The 17,273-nt window shown below is 37.7% G+C and overlaps 1 protein-coding gene across 6 annotated transcripts in view; it reads left to right on the top strand.

Annotated features, from left to right (window-relative positions):
- Positions 1-17,273, top strand: part of LOC140736047 (extracellular sulfatase Sulf-2-like) — a 321,216-nt gene that overhangs the window by 292,340 nt on the left and 11,603 nt on the right. For all 6 annotated transcript variants that reach the window (XM_073061757.1, XM_073061759.1, XM_073061754.1 and 3 more), the window contains 6 exons: positions 3,192-3,408; positions 4,366-4,462; positions 6,215-6,309; positions 7,737-7,802; positions 13,560-13,732; positions 14,412-14,554. In XM_073061757.1, the coding sequence (XP_072917858.1) occupies positions 3,192-3,408; positions 4,366-4,462; positions 6,215-6,309; positions 7,737-7,802; positions 13,560-13,732; positions 14,412-14,554 (791 nt within the window). The remainder of the gene's footprint in view (positions 1-3,191; positions 3,409-4,365; positions 4,463-6,214; positions 6,310-7,736; positions 7,803-13,559; positions 13,733-14,411; positions 14,555-17,273) is intronic.

The raw sequence follows: 17,273 nt of genomic DNA, 5'->3' as shown, positions 1-17,273 counted from the left end.
ATATGTGCCCTACTTCTTTTCATTTACTGTAAGCTTTGCCTTTAAACCTGCATTAGTGTGGTGTATGTGAGCCCCTACCACAAAGGCAACACAATTTGTACGGCCAAGCAGGTTTTGCTTAGATGTTACAATTTTGTTCATGCTCACTTTCATTCCTAATTGCAACTCATTTGCATCTCTGGTATTGTTTCCATTGATACAGCGATTTCAACAACTCTTTTAAATGCAAGTTGTGCTTTACTTAGGAGTCATTTTTTAATGCTTTCTTTTGAGATTCCACAAGCCAAGCAATCTCACAGTGCTCACCACTGAATTGAAAATACTCGGAAAATCTCTTCAATTCCACTGCATAAGCTGAAATAGACTTCCCTTCCTTGTGTTTCCGGTTATGAAACCCAAAGGGTTCTGCAATCAACAATGGTTTTGATTCTAAATGTTCCTGCATCATGCTCACAATATCATCAAAGCTCCCTTTAGCTGGTTTGGTTTGAGCAATTAAACTTTTAAGCAAACTGTACGGTCTTCGACATATACTCAGCAATATTGCACTCACTTCTTAACACCTATTCCATTTACTTGAAACACTGCTCAATTCATTCAGAATACCTCATCCAATCAAATGTGCAATCAAATGTGCAATCAAATGTGTCTATCTTTCCAATGTAACCAGCCCTTTCTGGTTTTTTTCATTTATTATTATCACCCAGAACTCTCTGTTTATGTACCTGCAAATTTCATCAGGTTTCTGCTTTTTTTTTAAACTACTGTTTCCCTTCCCCATTCTGAAGAAATAAGTGCTGTTTTTTTTTAAACTCAATTGTCTCTCTCCCCCTTCTGAAGAAGAAAAAAAATGTGTTGTGCTTCAACAGGTAGGTATTTTTCTCAGGTTCATTTTAAAACTCATTGATTGTCATTGTTACGTTTTCTAACTTAAGAAACTATTCAAGAGAAAAACACAGGAGCACAGGATAACATGTTTACTTTGTGCAGCTCTTACATATGACATGGTGGTATAATGAGGTACACATTCGTATGCTTCTTACATAATGAATAATGTAGGCAAGCAATGCTTAATCAAACAATATATTTACAATACTACTTAAATATTACTGAAATATTAAACACAGTACAGAAACCCTTCTCTACCAAGAAGAATATATTTCCAGCTAGTTTAAAACACAGTTCATTTATTTTTAGTTTTATAGGTTTAAATCCAATTTTCTTCAAACAGATTTATAACTCAAAGAGGATTTCTATCTTATAAAATGTTTCCAAATTACAAACCATTTCTAAAATACAAAGGATTTCCAAAACACTGGTGCAATTCCTATAAACTAAAAAACATGCCAATAATGTAGATAAACAAATCATCTGTTGCATAAACATCTACCTTGCTCTTTTCTGACTGCTGCCATCAGGAAGAAGGTACATGAGCCTCAAGGCTCACACCACAAATTTCAGAAACTAATCATGGAATAGTTTATTTATTTCTTATCATATAGTGCAGAATAGGCACTTCAAACCACACCACCCAGCCTTCTCCCAATTTAATCCTAGCCTAATCATGGGACAATTTACAATAACCACTTAACCTACCAACCAGTACATCTTTGGAGTGTAGGACTTATTACCCCTTAACCAACAGGCTCTTGAGCCAAAGGAAAAAACTTCACTCAACTTCACTTGCCCCATCATTGAAATGTTTCTGCAACCTATGGACTCACTTTCATGTTTTGATATTTATTGCTTATTAATTAATTTATTATTATTATTATTATTTCTTTCTTTTTGTATTTTTGTTGCCTTTTGTACACTGATTGAACTCACAAGTTGGTGCAATCTTGCATTAACTCTATTATAGTTATTATTCTATTATGTATATTGAATATGCCCTCAAAAAGTGAATCTCAGGGTTGAATATAGTGACATATGTGTGCTTTAATAATAAATTTACTTTGAACTTTGAAGCCTAAGCCAGAGGAATGGTTTCTAGTCACCTTGTCTGCCTATTATTATTCTTCTTGATATTAGTCTAATAAGCTTGAACTGCACTCTGCATTTATACCCTTTTTCTACCACTTGGGTGACTTCACACACATACGATATTTCCTCAAAAACCCTTTTAAACACAAGTGGTCTAAACACATTTTGGAGACTCAGTTTAATGTTCACAGTGCAAGCTAACTTCCTTGAGTACATAAACTTTCCAACTATAAACACATCAGTTGTTTTTTTATATACTAAATGATATTATCTATCTGATCCTGCAAGCTTCTTTGAACTAAGCAACTAAGAGTCCGCTTGTCTACTGGAAGCAAACTATTTAAATAGCCCATTATCTTACACTGCATCTCAAGAAATAATAAACCACGGGCAGTGAACTAAATCATACTTCTCACGCACAGAGTATCTACTATCTACAATGCTTGTTTGCAGAGGTGTCAAATAGACAGTATTTGTTTTAACTTCAAGCTCATTACTGCTTATATTTTAAGAACTGAAGATTGACTTAGATTTCTGACCAGCAGTTAAGTAACTGTGAGTTGGAAGTTTCCTTACAATTGTTAGTAATCTTACAAATTGCAGCTATTGTTTAAAAAGCAAAATTAGCAAGCTGGCCAGGAGTCAGTATCCATTATATTAGAAATGAAAGACTATATATAAATAAGAGAGACCTTCAGGAGTTTTTCTAAATGTTTTCAACTGATCCAATACCATTTAGCTATTAGTATTTCCAACAGTACAAAGACAGCTCACCAGAGCTGGGCTAGAATCACAAATTTTATAGTCCTATGTACAGTTAGCAACTACAGGGAGTCAGCTGAAAAAAATATAATTAGGCTAACAAATTACACTTCTCTCTCTCTCTCTGCTCCTCTATTCTCACAACTACTCCATCTCATCTCACAGGGCATGTTGAGATTTTATATCTTCAGACAATTCTCTGTTTGTGTGCAACAAATTATCTTCACTATACATTTGCTCTGTCCCACTAAAGAAGATAAAGTAAGGCACTACTGTCTCTGCATGTACTTTCACTGCCAATTTTTTCAAGATATAGCTGCCTTTGAATCCTACCACGCTCTCTTCAGTCTACACTTGTGCGAGTAACTTGTGAAGTTTGCTCCTTACGGCTTTAGTTGTGTACTTCATAGTCCAGTCTCATTAATGTTTTTATTTTCTGCTTTCAGAATTTAAGCAAAGCTACATACGGAATCGCTCAATCCGATCCGTATCCATTGAACTTGAGGGAGAAGTTTATGATCTGGATCTAGATGAGGGATTTGACCCTGTTTTGCCAAAGCGACATGACATAGCAGATGAGGATGAAGAAAACATGGGTGAAAGCAGTGGTACTGGCAATAGCAATGAATTAATTGTACCTTCTTCAATTAAAGTTACACATAAGTAAGTTGCCACATTTAACAACATTTATTTAGTAAAGTTATTTAACATATCTTTTCTTTTATTTGCATTTACTTGCCATATTATTCCGCAACTAGGAATGCAAGAAAATATGTCTGCGTTCTGACTGAGAGGTATCACGTTGGTTGGCCAAATCTTAACCTTCAATAGATTTTTTTGGTGTACATTATTTATCTTGATTGCCAGGAATTCTTAAGAGGCATACAAATTGCATGCAGAAGAATTGGCTTAGAATTAAAAACATAGATATATAAGTCCCCCATTTTAAATCAGGCCAGGAATTGGATGAAAGACGTAAAAGAATGCAGCAAACAGGCTGGCACCTCAGAGAAGTTCAACGTCAGAACTTCATCCACATTCCACAATCTGGCTCCTGTTTAAAAATGGAATAAATTGTTAATTTCCCGAGGACAGGACTCGTACCATTACTAAGACCCACAGAAACTCTTCTCAGGAAATATGCAAGGAATTGCAATGATTGTGATTGGGGGGAATGGTGGATGAAAGAAGATGGAATTGAAAGTTTGTATTGGATTGGAGGAGGATGGAAGACAAGATCAGGGAAAACACGAGGGGAAAGCTTCTTCTGATATGAGAAAAGATCGTAACTTAACCCAAACACAAAGATACAGTGTTGTATTCCTCATTATGAAATCTGAAAGTGTTAAAGATATCTCAATTGCAAAATCAAGAACAATATTGAGTGTAAATCATTTAAAAAATTGTTTCAGTTACTGAATTTGCAGTGGGAGGCTTTGAACTTGCATCTTCAGACCAATAGTCTAGACTTCCAGGTTACCGTACCTATCAAAGATTATTGCCTACTGTGAAAGAATACTGCTTACTTTCATAGAGCTTCAGCAGTAAACGTTAGTATATTACTATACTTAATTTATGTGCTGAGATACAGAATTACAGATTGTTCTGACCTTCTCATAGGTGCTTCATATTGGCCAATGACACTGTTCAATGCGATGGTGATCTATACAAATCACTTCAAGCATGGAAGGATCACAAATTACACATTGACCATGAGGTTAGTCATAGAGAAATAAGTAGTAACATTTCACTTTGAAATGTACTCATGAAAAATGTAAATAATTTCAGTGTTCCCTGAATCAATTCTGAAAGTAAAATATTCTTATCATGCATAATGTAGAGTCTGGAATATTTTTGTGCTAATAGTTTTTAAAAAAATTTCTGTATCATTGCATTGAATTTTGTACATATTTAGTGCAGATTCTAATCTCAAGCTAGACCATAAGACACAGGAACAGAATTAGGCCTTTCAAACCATTGTGTCTGCTCTGCCATTTCATCATGGCTGATCCCGGATCCCATTCAACCCCATACACCTGCTTTCTTACCATATCCCTTGATGCCCTGACCAATCAGGAATCTATCAACTTTCACTTTAAATATACCCATGCAATTGGTCTCCTCCACAGTCTATGGCAGAGCATTCCACAGATTCACCACTCTTTGGCAAAGAAAAATTCCTCCCTACCTCTGTTCTAAAAAGTTGTTCCTCAATTTTGAGGCTGTGCCCTCTAGTTCTGGATACCCCCACCAGAGGAAACATCCTCTCCACACCCACCTTATCTAGTCCTCTCATCATTCAGTAGGTTTCAGTGAGCTCCTCCTAAATTCCAGAGACTACAGGCCCAAAGCTGCCAAATGCTCTTCAAATGTTAACCCCTTAATTACCAGAATCATCCTTGTGAACTTCCTCTGGACTCTCTCCAATGACAATACACCCTTTCTGAGATAAGGGGCCCAAAACTGTTGACAATACTCCAAGTGCGGCCTGACTAGTGTCTTATAAAGCTTCAGCATAATCCCCTTGTTTTCTTATTCTATTCCCCTTGAAATAAATACCAACATTTCATTTGCCTTCCTTACTACAGACTCAACCTGTAAATTAACCTTCTGGGAGTCTTGCACAAGGATTCCTAAGTCCCTTTGGACCTCCTGATGTTTGAATTTTCTCCCTGTTTAGATAATACTCTGCACTATTGTTCCTTCTACCAAAACATATTATCATACATTTCCCAACACAAGCTATAAATGAAACTTATCTACTATTAAAAACAATGAATGAATCAATTTGAAATTAACAAAGGTCATGACTTCACAAGATAATACTGTAAACAATTTCAGTGGGAAGTTTCACACTTCCAGGTGTTTGTCTTCTAATCATACAGGGAACTTTACATAAATCCAGAAGACAAGTTTAAAATAATCAAGTCTCGAGATTTCGCCATTGAATTCCATGTAGCTTCATGGAAAAGACCCAACAGTTAATGCTATAACAGAGGGCCAATGAATTCTTGGTGAAGAAAGGGATTAACTAAGTATTGATTAAGTACCATCTTAACATAATCTTATTGAGGCTATTGGACAGGTACCTGTGGATTTCAGTCAGTCAGGTTTGAATGATGCTGATTATAATTATTAAAGTAATGCCTTGAAATTTTTCTTTAATACTTTTGGCCTTCAGTGAATAACTTGACAGAGTAATATCTTCATTAAATAACCTCTAGCTATTTCTCCTCTCTGTTAAGTAAGTAAGGTACCAATCAGTCTCGTCTCAACATTGTCAATATGATAGTGTGGATTTGATTAGCTGAGTAACCTATTAAATGTTTTTTAATATATTCAAGACACAATATATTATTTTGAATGTTACAGCTAGAAATGTACTTTGTACAATCTGCACCACATAAAAACTTGATTCTGGTGGTTTAATGATATAAGCAGGTAATCCTCCCTTGACCTCTGTCCTTAGATTGAAACACTCCAAACCAAAATAAAGAACTTACGAGAGGTCAGGGGTCACTTGAAAAAAAAGAGACCTGAAGAATGTGACTGTTCAAGGATGAGGTTTGTTCTGGAATTGCAGCTTCCTTCATTATGTCACTAGAATAGTCTTCTTTGCATACACCAACTTTCATGTAGACATCCCAAATATATTGAGTTAAAAAGACATTTTGAACAATTGGTTGACAATTTGTTTCCATTTAATATTGTAGCATGTAACTTTTATCGTGTCATTTTTTGTGGGTATCTTTAATTGGTGTTACATGACATTTTACAGATAAGAGAAAGGAGATGACAGCCAAAGATGGCTATAACAAACAACTTGGGTCGTTGCTTAAGTTGATACCCTTATGAAACTTTTCATTGTTCACTATGAGGATATGTCCTTTTTTTTGATATGTCCTTTTTTTACCTCACCGCATGACAATGATAACTGTGTACCAGTGTCCCATTATTGTCCCACTGTAAGTTATCATCCATCTCTTTGGATGCAGTAGCATATATCCAGTGCATTTCTACCTGGACTACAAAAGGAGAGGTTTAAGTCAACTCGGACCTGATTATGGGGAAACCAAGGCTTATTTCAGCCAAAGCAAGTCTAGTCTTTGATGTCCAAAAGGATGTGGCTGGAGGAGGGAGGAGCAACATAAGTCTTTTCTGCTAAATGGTTCTTTAGCAAAGTGCCTCATCTTCAAATGGATTTTCATGGGGCCTAATCTTTCAGTAGATTAGTATGGGGCCTAATCTTTCTGTAGATTAGTATGGGGCCTAATCAAATGAATATGAAGCTGATTATAGTGGCAACTGGCCACTTTCCCTGCACCTCCACTACTCATAGTCCAGTCTTTTCTGCAAACATCCAAATAACATAAACTTACCCACATTTACTGATTGGATAACCTTTCCTCACCCCACATTCCAGACATGGTTAGGATCAAAGGCCGGTGGTGGCCATTGTAATGAATTTCAGCTGCTGGAATTGTTCTGTACATTTTCAGGCCCAGATAATGTTTGTAGCTTTTTTTCTAATTAGAGTATAATGTTCATAATACTTTTGGTGAAGCTGGTGACTTCTTAAATTAAAAAATCAAGAGCATTGGAAGTTTACATAATCCTGTAGTAACCTGTGTACTAACAGTGTGTACTTAAAAGTACTGATCATGAGTTCCACAAGGTTTACTGGTAAAAATATAATAAAAAATACAACCTTCCGGATGAAGACTGAGATTTGTTAAACCGGTGAAGGGGGTGGGGGAGTGGTGTTACAATCAATATTTTTTTCAAAGGTTATAAAAATAACACACTTTAGAGCTTGGCGGTTACACTAAAAATCATTTTCCTTCACTTACATAATCTCTTTGTGTATTTTGGGGTGCGCATTTTGTGGGGAATTAAGTTGACGATAATATTGAAAATTGTGAATGACCATTGCAATACTTACTCACATTGCCTATAAAATATATTTGTTGCATCCTCTTTGTGTTCTGTAGTTTTCCCTCTAAGCATAAGGGAATGAAAGGAAAGCTCAAGCACAAAGGATCTAATCATCCCTTCAAGTAAGTTTGTCCTTAACTCAAATCTTAAAGAACATTACTGAGATGCCTGAAGTATCCAGTGACATTCTACAGTACATACAATTAGAATTAGAATCGAAATTGGTTTACTGGGGAGCAGTGAAAAGTTTGTCTTGCATACTGTTTATGCAAAACAAATCATCACGCAGTGCATGAAGGCAGTACAAGGTAAAACAAAAAAAAATTGAATGCAGAATGAAATGCAACAGCTACAGAGGAAGTACAGTGGAAATAAATAACAGGGGCAAAATCATAACAAGGTAACTTCATTTTGATCCCACTGTAAGTACATTCATTTAAGGTACCATTCATTGTAAACCAATAGAATTAGTTGTCAATGTTCATATTTACTAACTTTGCATGACCAAAGAGTTTCTAATCAACACTATCGTATGTAAGTTGTGCTCTCCCAATTGACAGGAACAATTGGGTCAAAGGCCTTAGCTACTGTCTTAGCATTGCTTAGAATTAGGCAATAAAATAGACTTCCTGCATGTTACACCCCGGTGTTTATGGCAACAATGAAGGTCCTCCATCTCTGATGGCGCCAGTTCAGTTGCTTCCTTTTAGTTCTCACTACCGTCAGCATGCAAGTCCCGGGTGAAGACTCAGGAATACCATTTCACTCTTCATTGATGTTTCCATAACAATTTTGTTTTACCAGACAGAGTTGTTAACCCTGGGCTGAACCCCTGAACCTGGTGGACCACTCTTAGACTGTCCTCCACCCCTTGACTTGTTTGGCATGGGTGACCCTACCAAGTGCCAAAGCATAAAGTCCTGACTCCAGCCAACATAGCTCTCCGGGTCATTGAGGCACGCAGCCTCCAAACCACGACAAGGTTGTGATCCTCCTGGAGGAATGAAATAGAGAAATGTCACAAACAGACATTTGTAAACTGAACTGTTTCTTCTGCGTCAATCCTGGGACTATATAGAGTTGATTATTTACAATAAGCTGAAATGCTCAGCTTTATTGTTTTTAAGGATTCAACTATCTTGTTGCTATGGTGATGTTGAGAGCTAAACCATTGAAATGTTTGAGATAGTTCTTGAACAGCAGGACTTTTATGTTTTAAGATCCAAGTTTATTTTCACATGTACATTGAAACATGCAGTGAAATGTTCCATTTGCATTAACGACTAACACTTCCAAGGATGTGCTTGGGACAGCTCGCAAGTGTCACCACACATTTTGGCATCAATATATCATGCCCACTAAACTCAGCAGAACAACATAGAACACGACAAGCAACAAACAAGCACAGCAAAATCAAGCCCCACTCTTCACTTCCATCCACGCACATACACAGTCCTTTAACCCCAAGGCAGATCCCTAACACCAGCCTCCGACAGACATAGACTCTGGTTTGCAAACATTGGGCTTCGGCCTCACCAGCGGACTCACAGAGGTTTGCAGGCTCAGCAATGATCCCAGGACCCACTGATCACTGAGCATCAGGACTCAAGATCTGGAATCGCTGAGGGTGGAAACCTGAACACCAGGCATCAAATTCCAGTTTCACCAATTCGCCAGCCTAAGGGGCTATCAGAACTCAAACCTCCTGCCTGCACTGAAAGAGCCAACAGCTCGCTGACCTGGGGTGATGAGGGATTGGGGGAGGTCTTTGTCCACTCTCTGCTAGTCCGGTGTCCATCATTCAACCACAGATGTCCCATGTCTGTGTTGCTAGTCGTCAATTTCGGAGTGGAGTCTTAACTTCTAGCCTGATCTCTAATTCCCCAGAACCCTATTCCTATTACCCTAACCTGACCCCTATCTCCCCTCTTTGTCAAACCATCCTGATGAAATGAAAAAAATATTAAAAATTAAACAATTAAAACATTTAAAAAACAATTAAATTTGAGGTGTGAGTCAGTGGAGATTGATGGGAGTATAATTAATTCGCATTAATACCTCAGATCTATGCTTTGGCCTTGAATATAAACTAATTAAACATAAAGAATACATTTTAAAAACGTTAACTCTTCATCCGAATTATCCGTCTGCCAAGTGTCAGCTACCAAGCACCAGAGTGTAAGAGTAAAAGTCCGATAGTCCAATTCCCTTGGGTCTTTGGTAGTGCTGGCCTGTCAGATTTCCTGAGCTACTGGATAATCCTTTTAATACTGCAGCCAAATTTTAATTCACTTATCTTGAGATGATGCAGAGTAATATAATAAACTTTCCAGACAATGAGTGGTGGTTAAAGGGAGTACAGGAAACAGGGCCCAGTCTGTTTGGAGCAAGCATGGGGAAGAAGGCCCTGTGAATTTACAGAGACTGCAGGAAAAGGAGCTCCAGTTAGTTTTAGAAGGAAACATAGGAACAAGTCTCCGGTGGGTGATTCACTCCTCACAACCTCCTTTAGAGAAGTAGGAAAAGAATAAGTGTTTAAATTAAAGCATTTAGAGTCGCTGAGCACTACCATCCAGAAATAGACTCTTTGATGCATCTAGTCCATGCTGAACTATAATTTTGTCTATTCCCATTGGCCCCCACCTGGATCAAAGGCCTCCTAACCCTCCCAACTTCTCTTAAATGTTGAAATTGAACCCGCACCCATAATTTCAGCAGTAAGCTCATTCCACCCCTGCAGAACCCTCTGAGTGAAAAAGTTCCCACTCAGGTTGCCCTTAAATATTTCACTTTCACCCTTAACCTATCACCTGCAGTTCTAGTCTCACTGAACCTCAGTGGAAAAAGCCTGCTTAATCCCATTTAAAGAGCAAGATTGGAGTGATCACCACAGTAACCTCTACTCCCGGGACTGGAGATAGTCATGTCTTCTGAGAGTGTAACTGGATCTGTTATTACATGTTCAATGAGCCAACTGGCATAAATGCTGTGGTTTTAAATTTTAATGCAATGGGATTGGCTGAAAAGTTTAGGGTTTGTGTAAATGATACCTAAGATTGATTGCAGTGAAAGTTCAACAGCTTGATCCTGGGATGAGGAATTATTAGACGAGGAAGGATTAAACACACTGGAGTTTAAAAGTTAAAAAGAAAGAAGCATTGATATCATTTAGATTTATAAATTTTAATGGTATTTGACAGGATAGGGACGTTATTTTCTTTGGACAGGGTGATAGAACCAGTTGTCACACTCACCAAATGATGGGTGTGTTATTCAGGACTAAAATGAGAAGAAATTCCTTCATTCAGAATGTAGTGACACTTTATAATTTCCTGCACAGGATAGCTCTGGAAGCTCAGAGTAAATCCAAGAAAGAAATTAATAAATTGATGAATATTTTGATACAATGGGAGAACAGAGGCATTATAGAGAAAGTATAGGAAAGGGGTACTGAGGTAAAAAGATATGACATGATTTCATTAAATAATGGAGCAGAAAATAGAAAAAATGATCTTTCTAACTGCTTATGCATTTTAGAGTACATGAAGTTTTGCCCAAAGCATCAAAAATTCTCCAGTAAAAGTAGACAGCAACACCTCTGCTGTGTTCATTTTAAAGACTGCTACTCCCATGAGGTTGCATCCTCAACCCCCTACTGCCTGTACACTCATGACTGCATGAACTGATTCTGCTCAAACTCCTTCTATAAGTTTACAAATGATACTACAATAGTGAGCCACAGCTCAGACAACAATAAGTTGGAGTACAGGAAGGAGATTGACTTTAGGAAGGACGGGCGTTCATGTTGCACATGCTGCTGCGTTCATCAATGGTTGAGAGCTTCAATTTGCTAGGAATGAATATCAACAACAGCTTGTCCTAGTCCAACCATGTTGAGATCATAGCAAAAAAAGCTCTGGAAGCTAAAGACATTTGGCATAGCCCTGTCAATTCTTATCAATTTTAAATGATACACCATAGAAAGCATTTTATGAAGATGATGTATCATCATGTGGTATGACAACTGCTCAGTCCATGACCACAAGCAACCACACAGGGTTGTGGACACAGCGCAGCACATCACAGAAACCAGCCTGTCCTCCATTAACTGTGTCTGTACTCCTTGTTGCCTCAGCAATGCAAGCAATGAACCTAGGCACTCCAGGTATTTTCTCTTCTCCCCTCTCTCATTGGACAGAAGATACAAAAGCACGTACCACCAGGCCCAAGGACATCTTCTATCCCACTGCTATAAGACTACTGAATGGTTTTCAAGTATGATCAAACGGACCCTTGACTTCACAGCTTGCTATGATCTTGCACTGTCTACCGACACATCACTTTCTCTGCACCTGTTACATTTTAATCTACAATATGTTATTGTTTTATCTTGTACTATCTTAACGCACTGCGTAATGATCTGTACGAATGGTATGCAAGATAAATTTTTCCCTCAGTGCGTAACAACACACAATCCCAATGGTTAAGCACTGGGCTCTCCTGGTTCTGCTTGCAGCACTTGCTTTGAATCCACTGGGTTTCCATATTTTACACTCCCTTTAAATTTACCAGGTCCTGTTCCTGCATTCCTCCTGAGTTCAACTCACACGTTTCCTTTAAATTTGTCGGTATTCCAATTCCAGCATTCCCTTAAAAACATGTTTCCAGCACTCCAATTTTTTTTTCCACTTAGGCCAACCTATCTGAATATATCTGAAAATTACAGCAAAACAAGATGTTTGAAACAGTGAATATAAATAGACTGTGAGTAACTGTATTATCATGATGATGTTTTCTAGCATTGTACAATTACACCATTAAAAAATCCTATTACAGGAGCTTGCCATAGCTCTCTGTTAGTTTATTGAGTTATAGAGTCCGACAGCAAGGAAACAATTTCTTCAGCCTAATGCTCCATGCTGATTTATTAAACTGTTTTCTGGGAAAAGAGGCACAAATCAGCCATAAACATTTGGGTTTATGACACTGGATTCCTTATTCCACTACATAAATTTATTTTTTGTAATTTGCATATCTTCTCTATGAAATTATCTAGCTTATAAATAATGACATTGTTTAAAACTGGATAAAATATAATTTGGCTTTGATGCTACTAGGAAATTATATGTGCAATAAGATGTAACAAATTTATCATTCTATCCAGAGACTTACATGTCAATTATTATGGTATACAAAGTATCATTTATTTCAGAGTATTATTTAACCATTTTTATGTGCATTAGAGCAAATGCAGGGAGATTTATTAGGAAGTTGCCTGCGATGGAACATTTCAGTTATGAGGAGACACTAAGTAGGATGGGTTTGTCATTTTCAGAGTAGAAGTGGCTGAGGGAAATTTGATAAGTAAATAGTGATGAACATTGGGTAGGCAGTAGGGAACATTACCCTCTAGCAGAAGTGTCTAAATTAGACGGCTTAGGGTAAATGTTTAGGTAACGGGGTTAGAGTAAAGCAAATGGTTTGGGAAGACCCTAAGGAGGAGTTTTCTCACCTAGATCGTGGCAGGAATCTGGAACACATGGCCTGAAGAGAGTTAGTGCAGGCAGGTATTCTGACAAAATTTAAGAAGTATCTACATGAGCACTTGGAGCACCAAGTCATATAGACCAAGTGCCGGTGTAAGGGATCAGAATTGGCTGTAGGTTGGAATGGTGAACTGAGGAGTCTGTCTGGTAGCTGCATGCCTTTGTGACTATTTGACTAGGCTGCCCAAATAACTAACATGTTACATTATGTATTGAATTCAATAATAAAGTGGGATAAATTTGGTGGGTCATTTGAAAATGTTTTCTTATAGTAGGCATCAAAGTGATGAGAATATTCCAAGCGTTTGCCTTAATTTTTGCTTTTAACCACAGGAAAGGAGGCCAGGAAAAAAGTGACAATGCTTGGTTGTTTAAGGATGAAAGAAAAAGAAAGAAGATACGAAAAATGCTGAAGAGACTGAGAAATAATGACACGTGCAGTATGCCTGGCCTTACTTGTTTCACACATGACAACCAGCACTGGCAGTCACCCCCATTCTGGACATGTAAGTGAACAATAGAGTAGATTGCAAGTTAAAATTGTATATGTAGAATCTGACCTACATAAATCAGACTTGCATAATGAAGTCTACTAAGATTCTTGAAAAGTAACAGCAATACCAATTCTTGGTGTATTGCATTTTGAAAGTAGAATATGGAGATAACTATTTCACATATAAGGGAAAAGAGGTGTTGAACTATAGTGAGAAAGTTGTAAAAGTGGATCAACATTATGGACAATGGATGCACTTTAGATGTTTCTGTAGCTGGTGAAAACAGAACACAATGTGAGACCCATTTCAGAGTCACCCTATGTGTAGGGAATTGATGACGATAAATGCACAGAAGAGCAAAGCTGGAGGATTGAAAAGCTTAGAAGAAAGTAGAGGTTTTGAGGGAGTAATATAGATTAAGTAAATTGAGGGAATTATGAAGATTTTGACAACTAAAGCATGGCGTTTTTAGTCATTTGGATTTCCTGAGAAATGTATCCCTGCAAATTGGAATTAAAGAAGTCTATCCTATTGAGGGTATTAATGTCCTTCAGTGACAGTGTTTTGTTTGTGAGTAAGTAATAGCTAGACAGTCTAATATACAAATTCTACAACAGTAATTAAGAGGTTTGATCTGTCACCAATATTTGGAAAGTAATATTTTTCTTTTTGTAAATCAAATATCTTCTAGTGGGACCTTTCTGTGCATGCACCAGTGCAAATAACAACACCTACTGGTGCTTGAGGACATTCAATGAGACCCATAACTTCCTGTTCTGTGAGTTTGCGACTGGTTTCCTGGAGTATTTTGATCTCAACACAGACCCTTATCAGGTAAATTTAATCATTAGTTTTGGGAGAATACCGATCAGCTCTGCAATATTTTAAAAACAATTATTTTGCATAACTACAAGCTGGAAAGAAAATAGTTTGCCTTCTCTTATCATTACCATTTAACTGTAGAGTATTTACTAACAAATTACAACTAAATCAGTATTTATTGTTTATACATATAGCTCTGCAGCAGAACAAAATTCTTATAAATTCATGATATGCAAAGTGAACAAATCAGTAATTGCTATTAACAGGAAACTATTCTTATTATTGCTCCATTTATTGACACTAGTTCCATTGGTTCTATATTACAGAAAATTCTTTCAGCATCAGGCAGTCATGTTTGAGATGTTCTAATACACATTTTCAAATACATTCTACAGAATGCAAATGGTACTGCTGCAAACATTGAGCATTATGGGGACTTTTATATGAAGAAGGATCTGTTGAATCTCAATACCTTGCTAATTGAATTCTGTCCCCTCTATGTACTCCTTAATTATGCACACCATCTGGTGCTCCTTTCAAGTTTCTAATTGCCTGTCTTGGGGTATGATCAGTAAACAATGTTAAACTTTTATAGAGCCTTGGCTGTGCCACAGTTGGAGTAATGAGAACAGTTTAATTATACAAATTATATAAAGATTCTGGGGAATGTTTTCCCAAAGTGATACCAGAACTATTCCTATATCTCTCTAGAATGATCGAGAAGATTGAACCTCTTTTCTTCAGAAAGACATCCAGGGAATTTGCACGAACTTGACAGAGCAGAGAAAGAGACTAGAACTAGGCAAAAGAATAAGATTCAACTTAAAAGTTCAAAGTTAATTTATTATCAAGTGTTACCTATATACATACCACCCTGAGATTCATTTTCTTGCAGGGATTAACAGAGGGAGAAAAAGAAATACAATAGAATTTTATGAGAAACTATGCAGAAACAAACAAATACTGGGAAAAGCTAATGTGGAAAAGAATACAAACAATGCAAGTAAAGATAGTACTGATAATATGAGATGTAAAGAGCCCTTGAAAGTTAGTCTGTAGATTGTAGAATCAGTTCAGAGTGAATGACGTTATCCACCCTGGTTCAAGAGCCTGATGATTTTAGTAACAGCTCCCGAAGCTGGTGTGTTGAGACCTAATGCTTGTGTAGCTCCTGCCTGATGCCATAGTGAGAAGAGGGCAAAGCCTGGATGGTGGGGTAGATGATGGACGCTGCTTTCCTGTGACAGTGCTCCATGTAAATGTACTCAATGCTGGGCAGGAAAGTCATCAACAATCTAAAGGAAAATCCTGAGAATTTTTATTCATCAGAAGTTTTGACTGAACCAGATGCCACATAGAGCTGATGAGGAGAGTAACATTAATACATCCAAAGGAAGGATAGATAGGCACATGAAAAGAGAAAGTTATAGGAGAATATATTAGTGGGAAAAGGCTAGTGTAGAATATTGACTTTGCCAAGGCCCTGTTATGTTGAGTGTCTGTATCTTAAGTACATGTGAACATTTTGCTTTAGGTTATCTGAGACATTGTGGTTGACCCAATCTGTTCCCATATAGTCACAACCAAAGAGCTACATAGCTAGTGGCTACTTTGCCGCCTTCAGGACATAAATCCTAAAAGAGTGAGAGGCAAGCATAAACCAGTGTTCACAGAAATTTTCTAACTGTTGGCACTGAAACAATTAGTGTTGGGCATTTAGTTGCATTAAGCTAGCTGTTGATTTGAAAATGCTTTGAACTGTAAAATGCACTGATGGCATCTTTATATATTATAAACACTCAGTGGACTGTTCTAATGAAACTGACTAAGATTTCAGTGAGGCCCTCTACTGATTGAGGTCAACAAGGGATGTTGCGTCCTAGCTGTCTAAATGATATGCAAGCCAGGACAGTAAACAGTTGCCCATGTAGCAGGCTTCCCTCTCCACACAGCTGATGAATCCAAACGGCAGAGACCAATACATTTTGGCACCAGCGCTATCGCAGGGGTTGCCAGTTAGTGTTGAACTAGATTTTTCCTCGGGATTTATTCCTGAAGCCTTCCCCAAGAGTGGGTGTAGCCGCAAGTGAGCAGAGGTTTGAGATCAGAGTTTTCCTTCACCTAGATGAACTGCCACCCACAGCTGACGAGCCCCATCTACTTGAAGCAACTGGCTTTAAGGCGCCAGTAAAATGCCTTTGCCCCTTCACCTGGCAGGGGGAACCGTTCTGCCAGGCTTAGCAGTTAAGCCACATATGGAGGCCAGAAGCTGGACTTGGTTGCCAGAGGCTATTGGAGATGTATGCCATTGGGAGAATTTAATAAGTAGTGAGAGCTTTCAGTAATAATATTCAAATAGTGATGGATAACATAATGGCCATTAGTCTGTCTTCTTCTTAACATATGTTTCCACCTCAAGAGTGGCTGACACTAGCCAACACTGAAATGCCACATATTACAGTAACTGTTGCAAAAATGCTTAGGTACAGGGATCAAACTTCTCTTTCAGCTTTGAGAGAAGCAGCAGAGTCACCAAGGTTTATAACACATCATCTCCATCTGCAAAACAACTGCTTTGCTCATTTGTGGATGACCTAGTCACTAATTAAGATTAAGAGAAAATGAATGACCATTTGTTACACAGTCACTCCCTTAAGTCTCACACACTACAGTTGCTTACTGTTTCTAAATGAGTACTTTGGTGCCATCCATCTTGGTTTGCCCTGACTCT

Source organism: Hemitrygon akajei, chromosome 11 (genome assembly GCF_048418815.1).
Source record: "Hemitrygon akajei chromosome 11, sHemAka1.3, whole genome shotgun sequence".
NCBI classification, from domain to species: Eukaryota; Metazoa; Chordata; class Chondrichthyes; order Myliobatiformes; family Dasyatidae; genus Hemitrygon; species Hemitrygon akajei.
The sequence above is the reverse complement of the archived record's forward strand: the minus strand, read 5'-3'. Positions and strand labels throughout refer to the sequence as shown.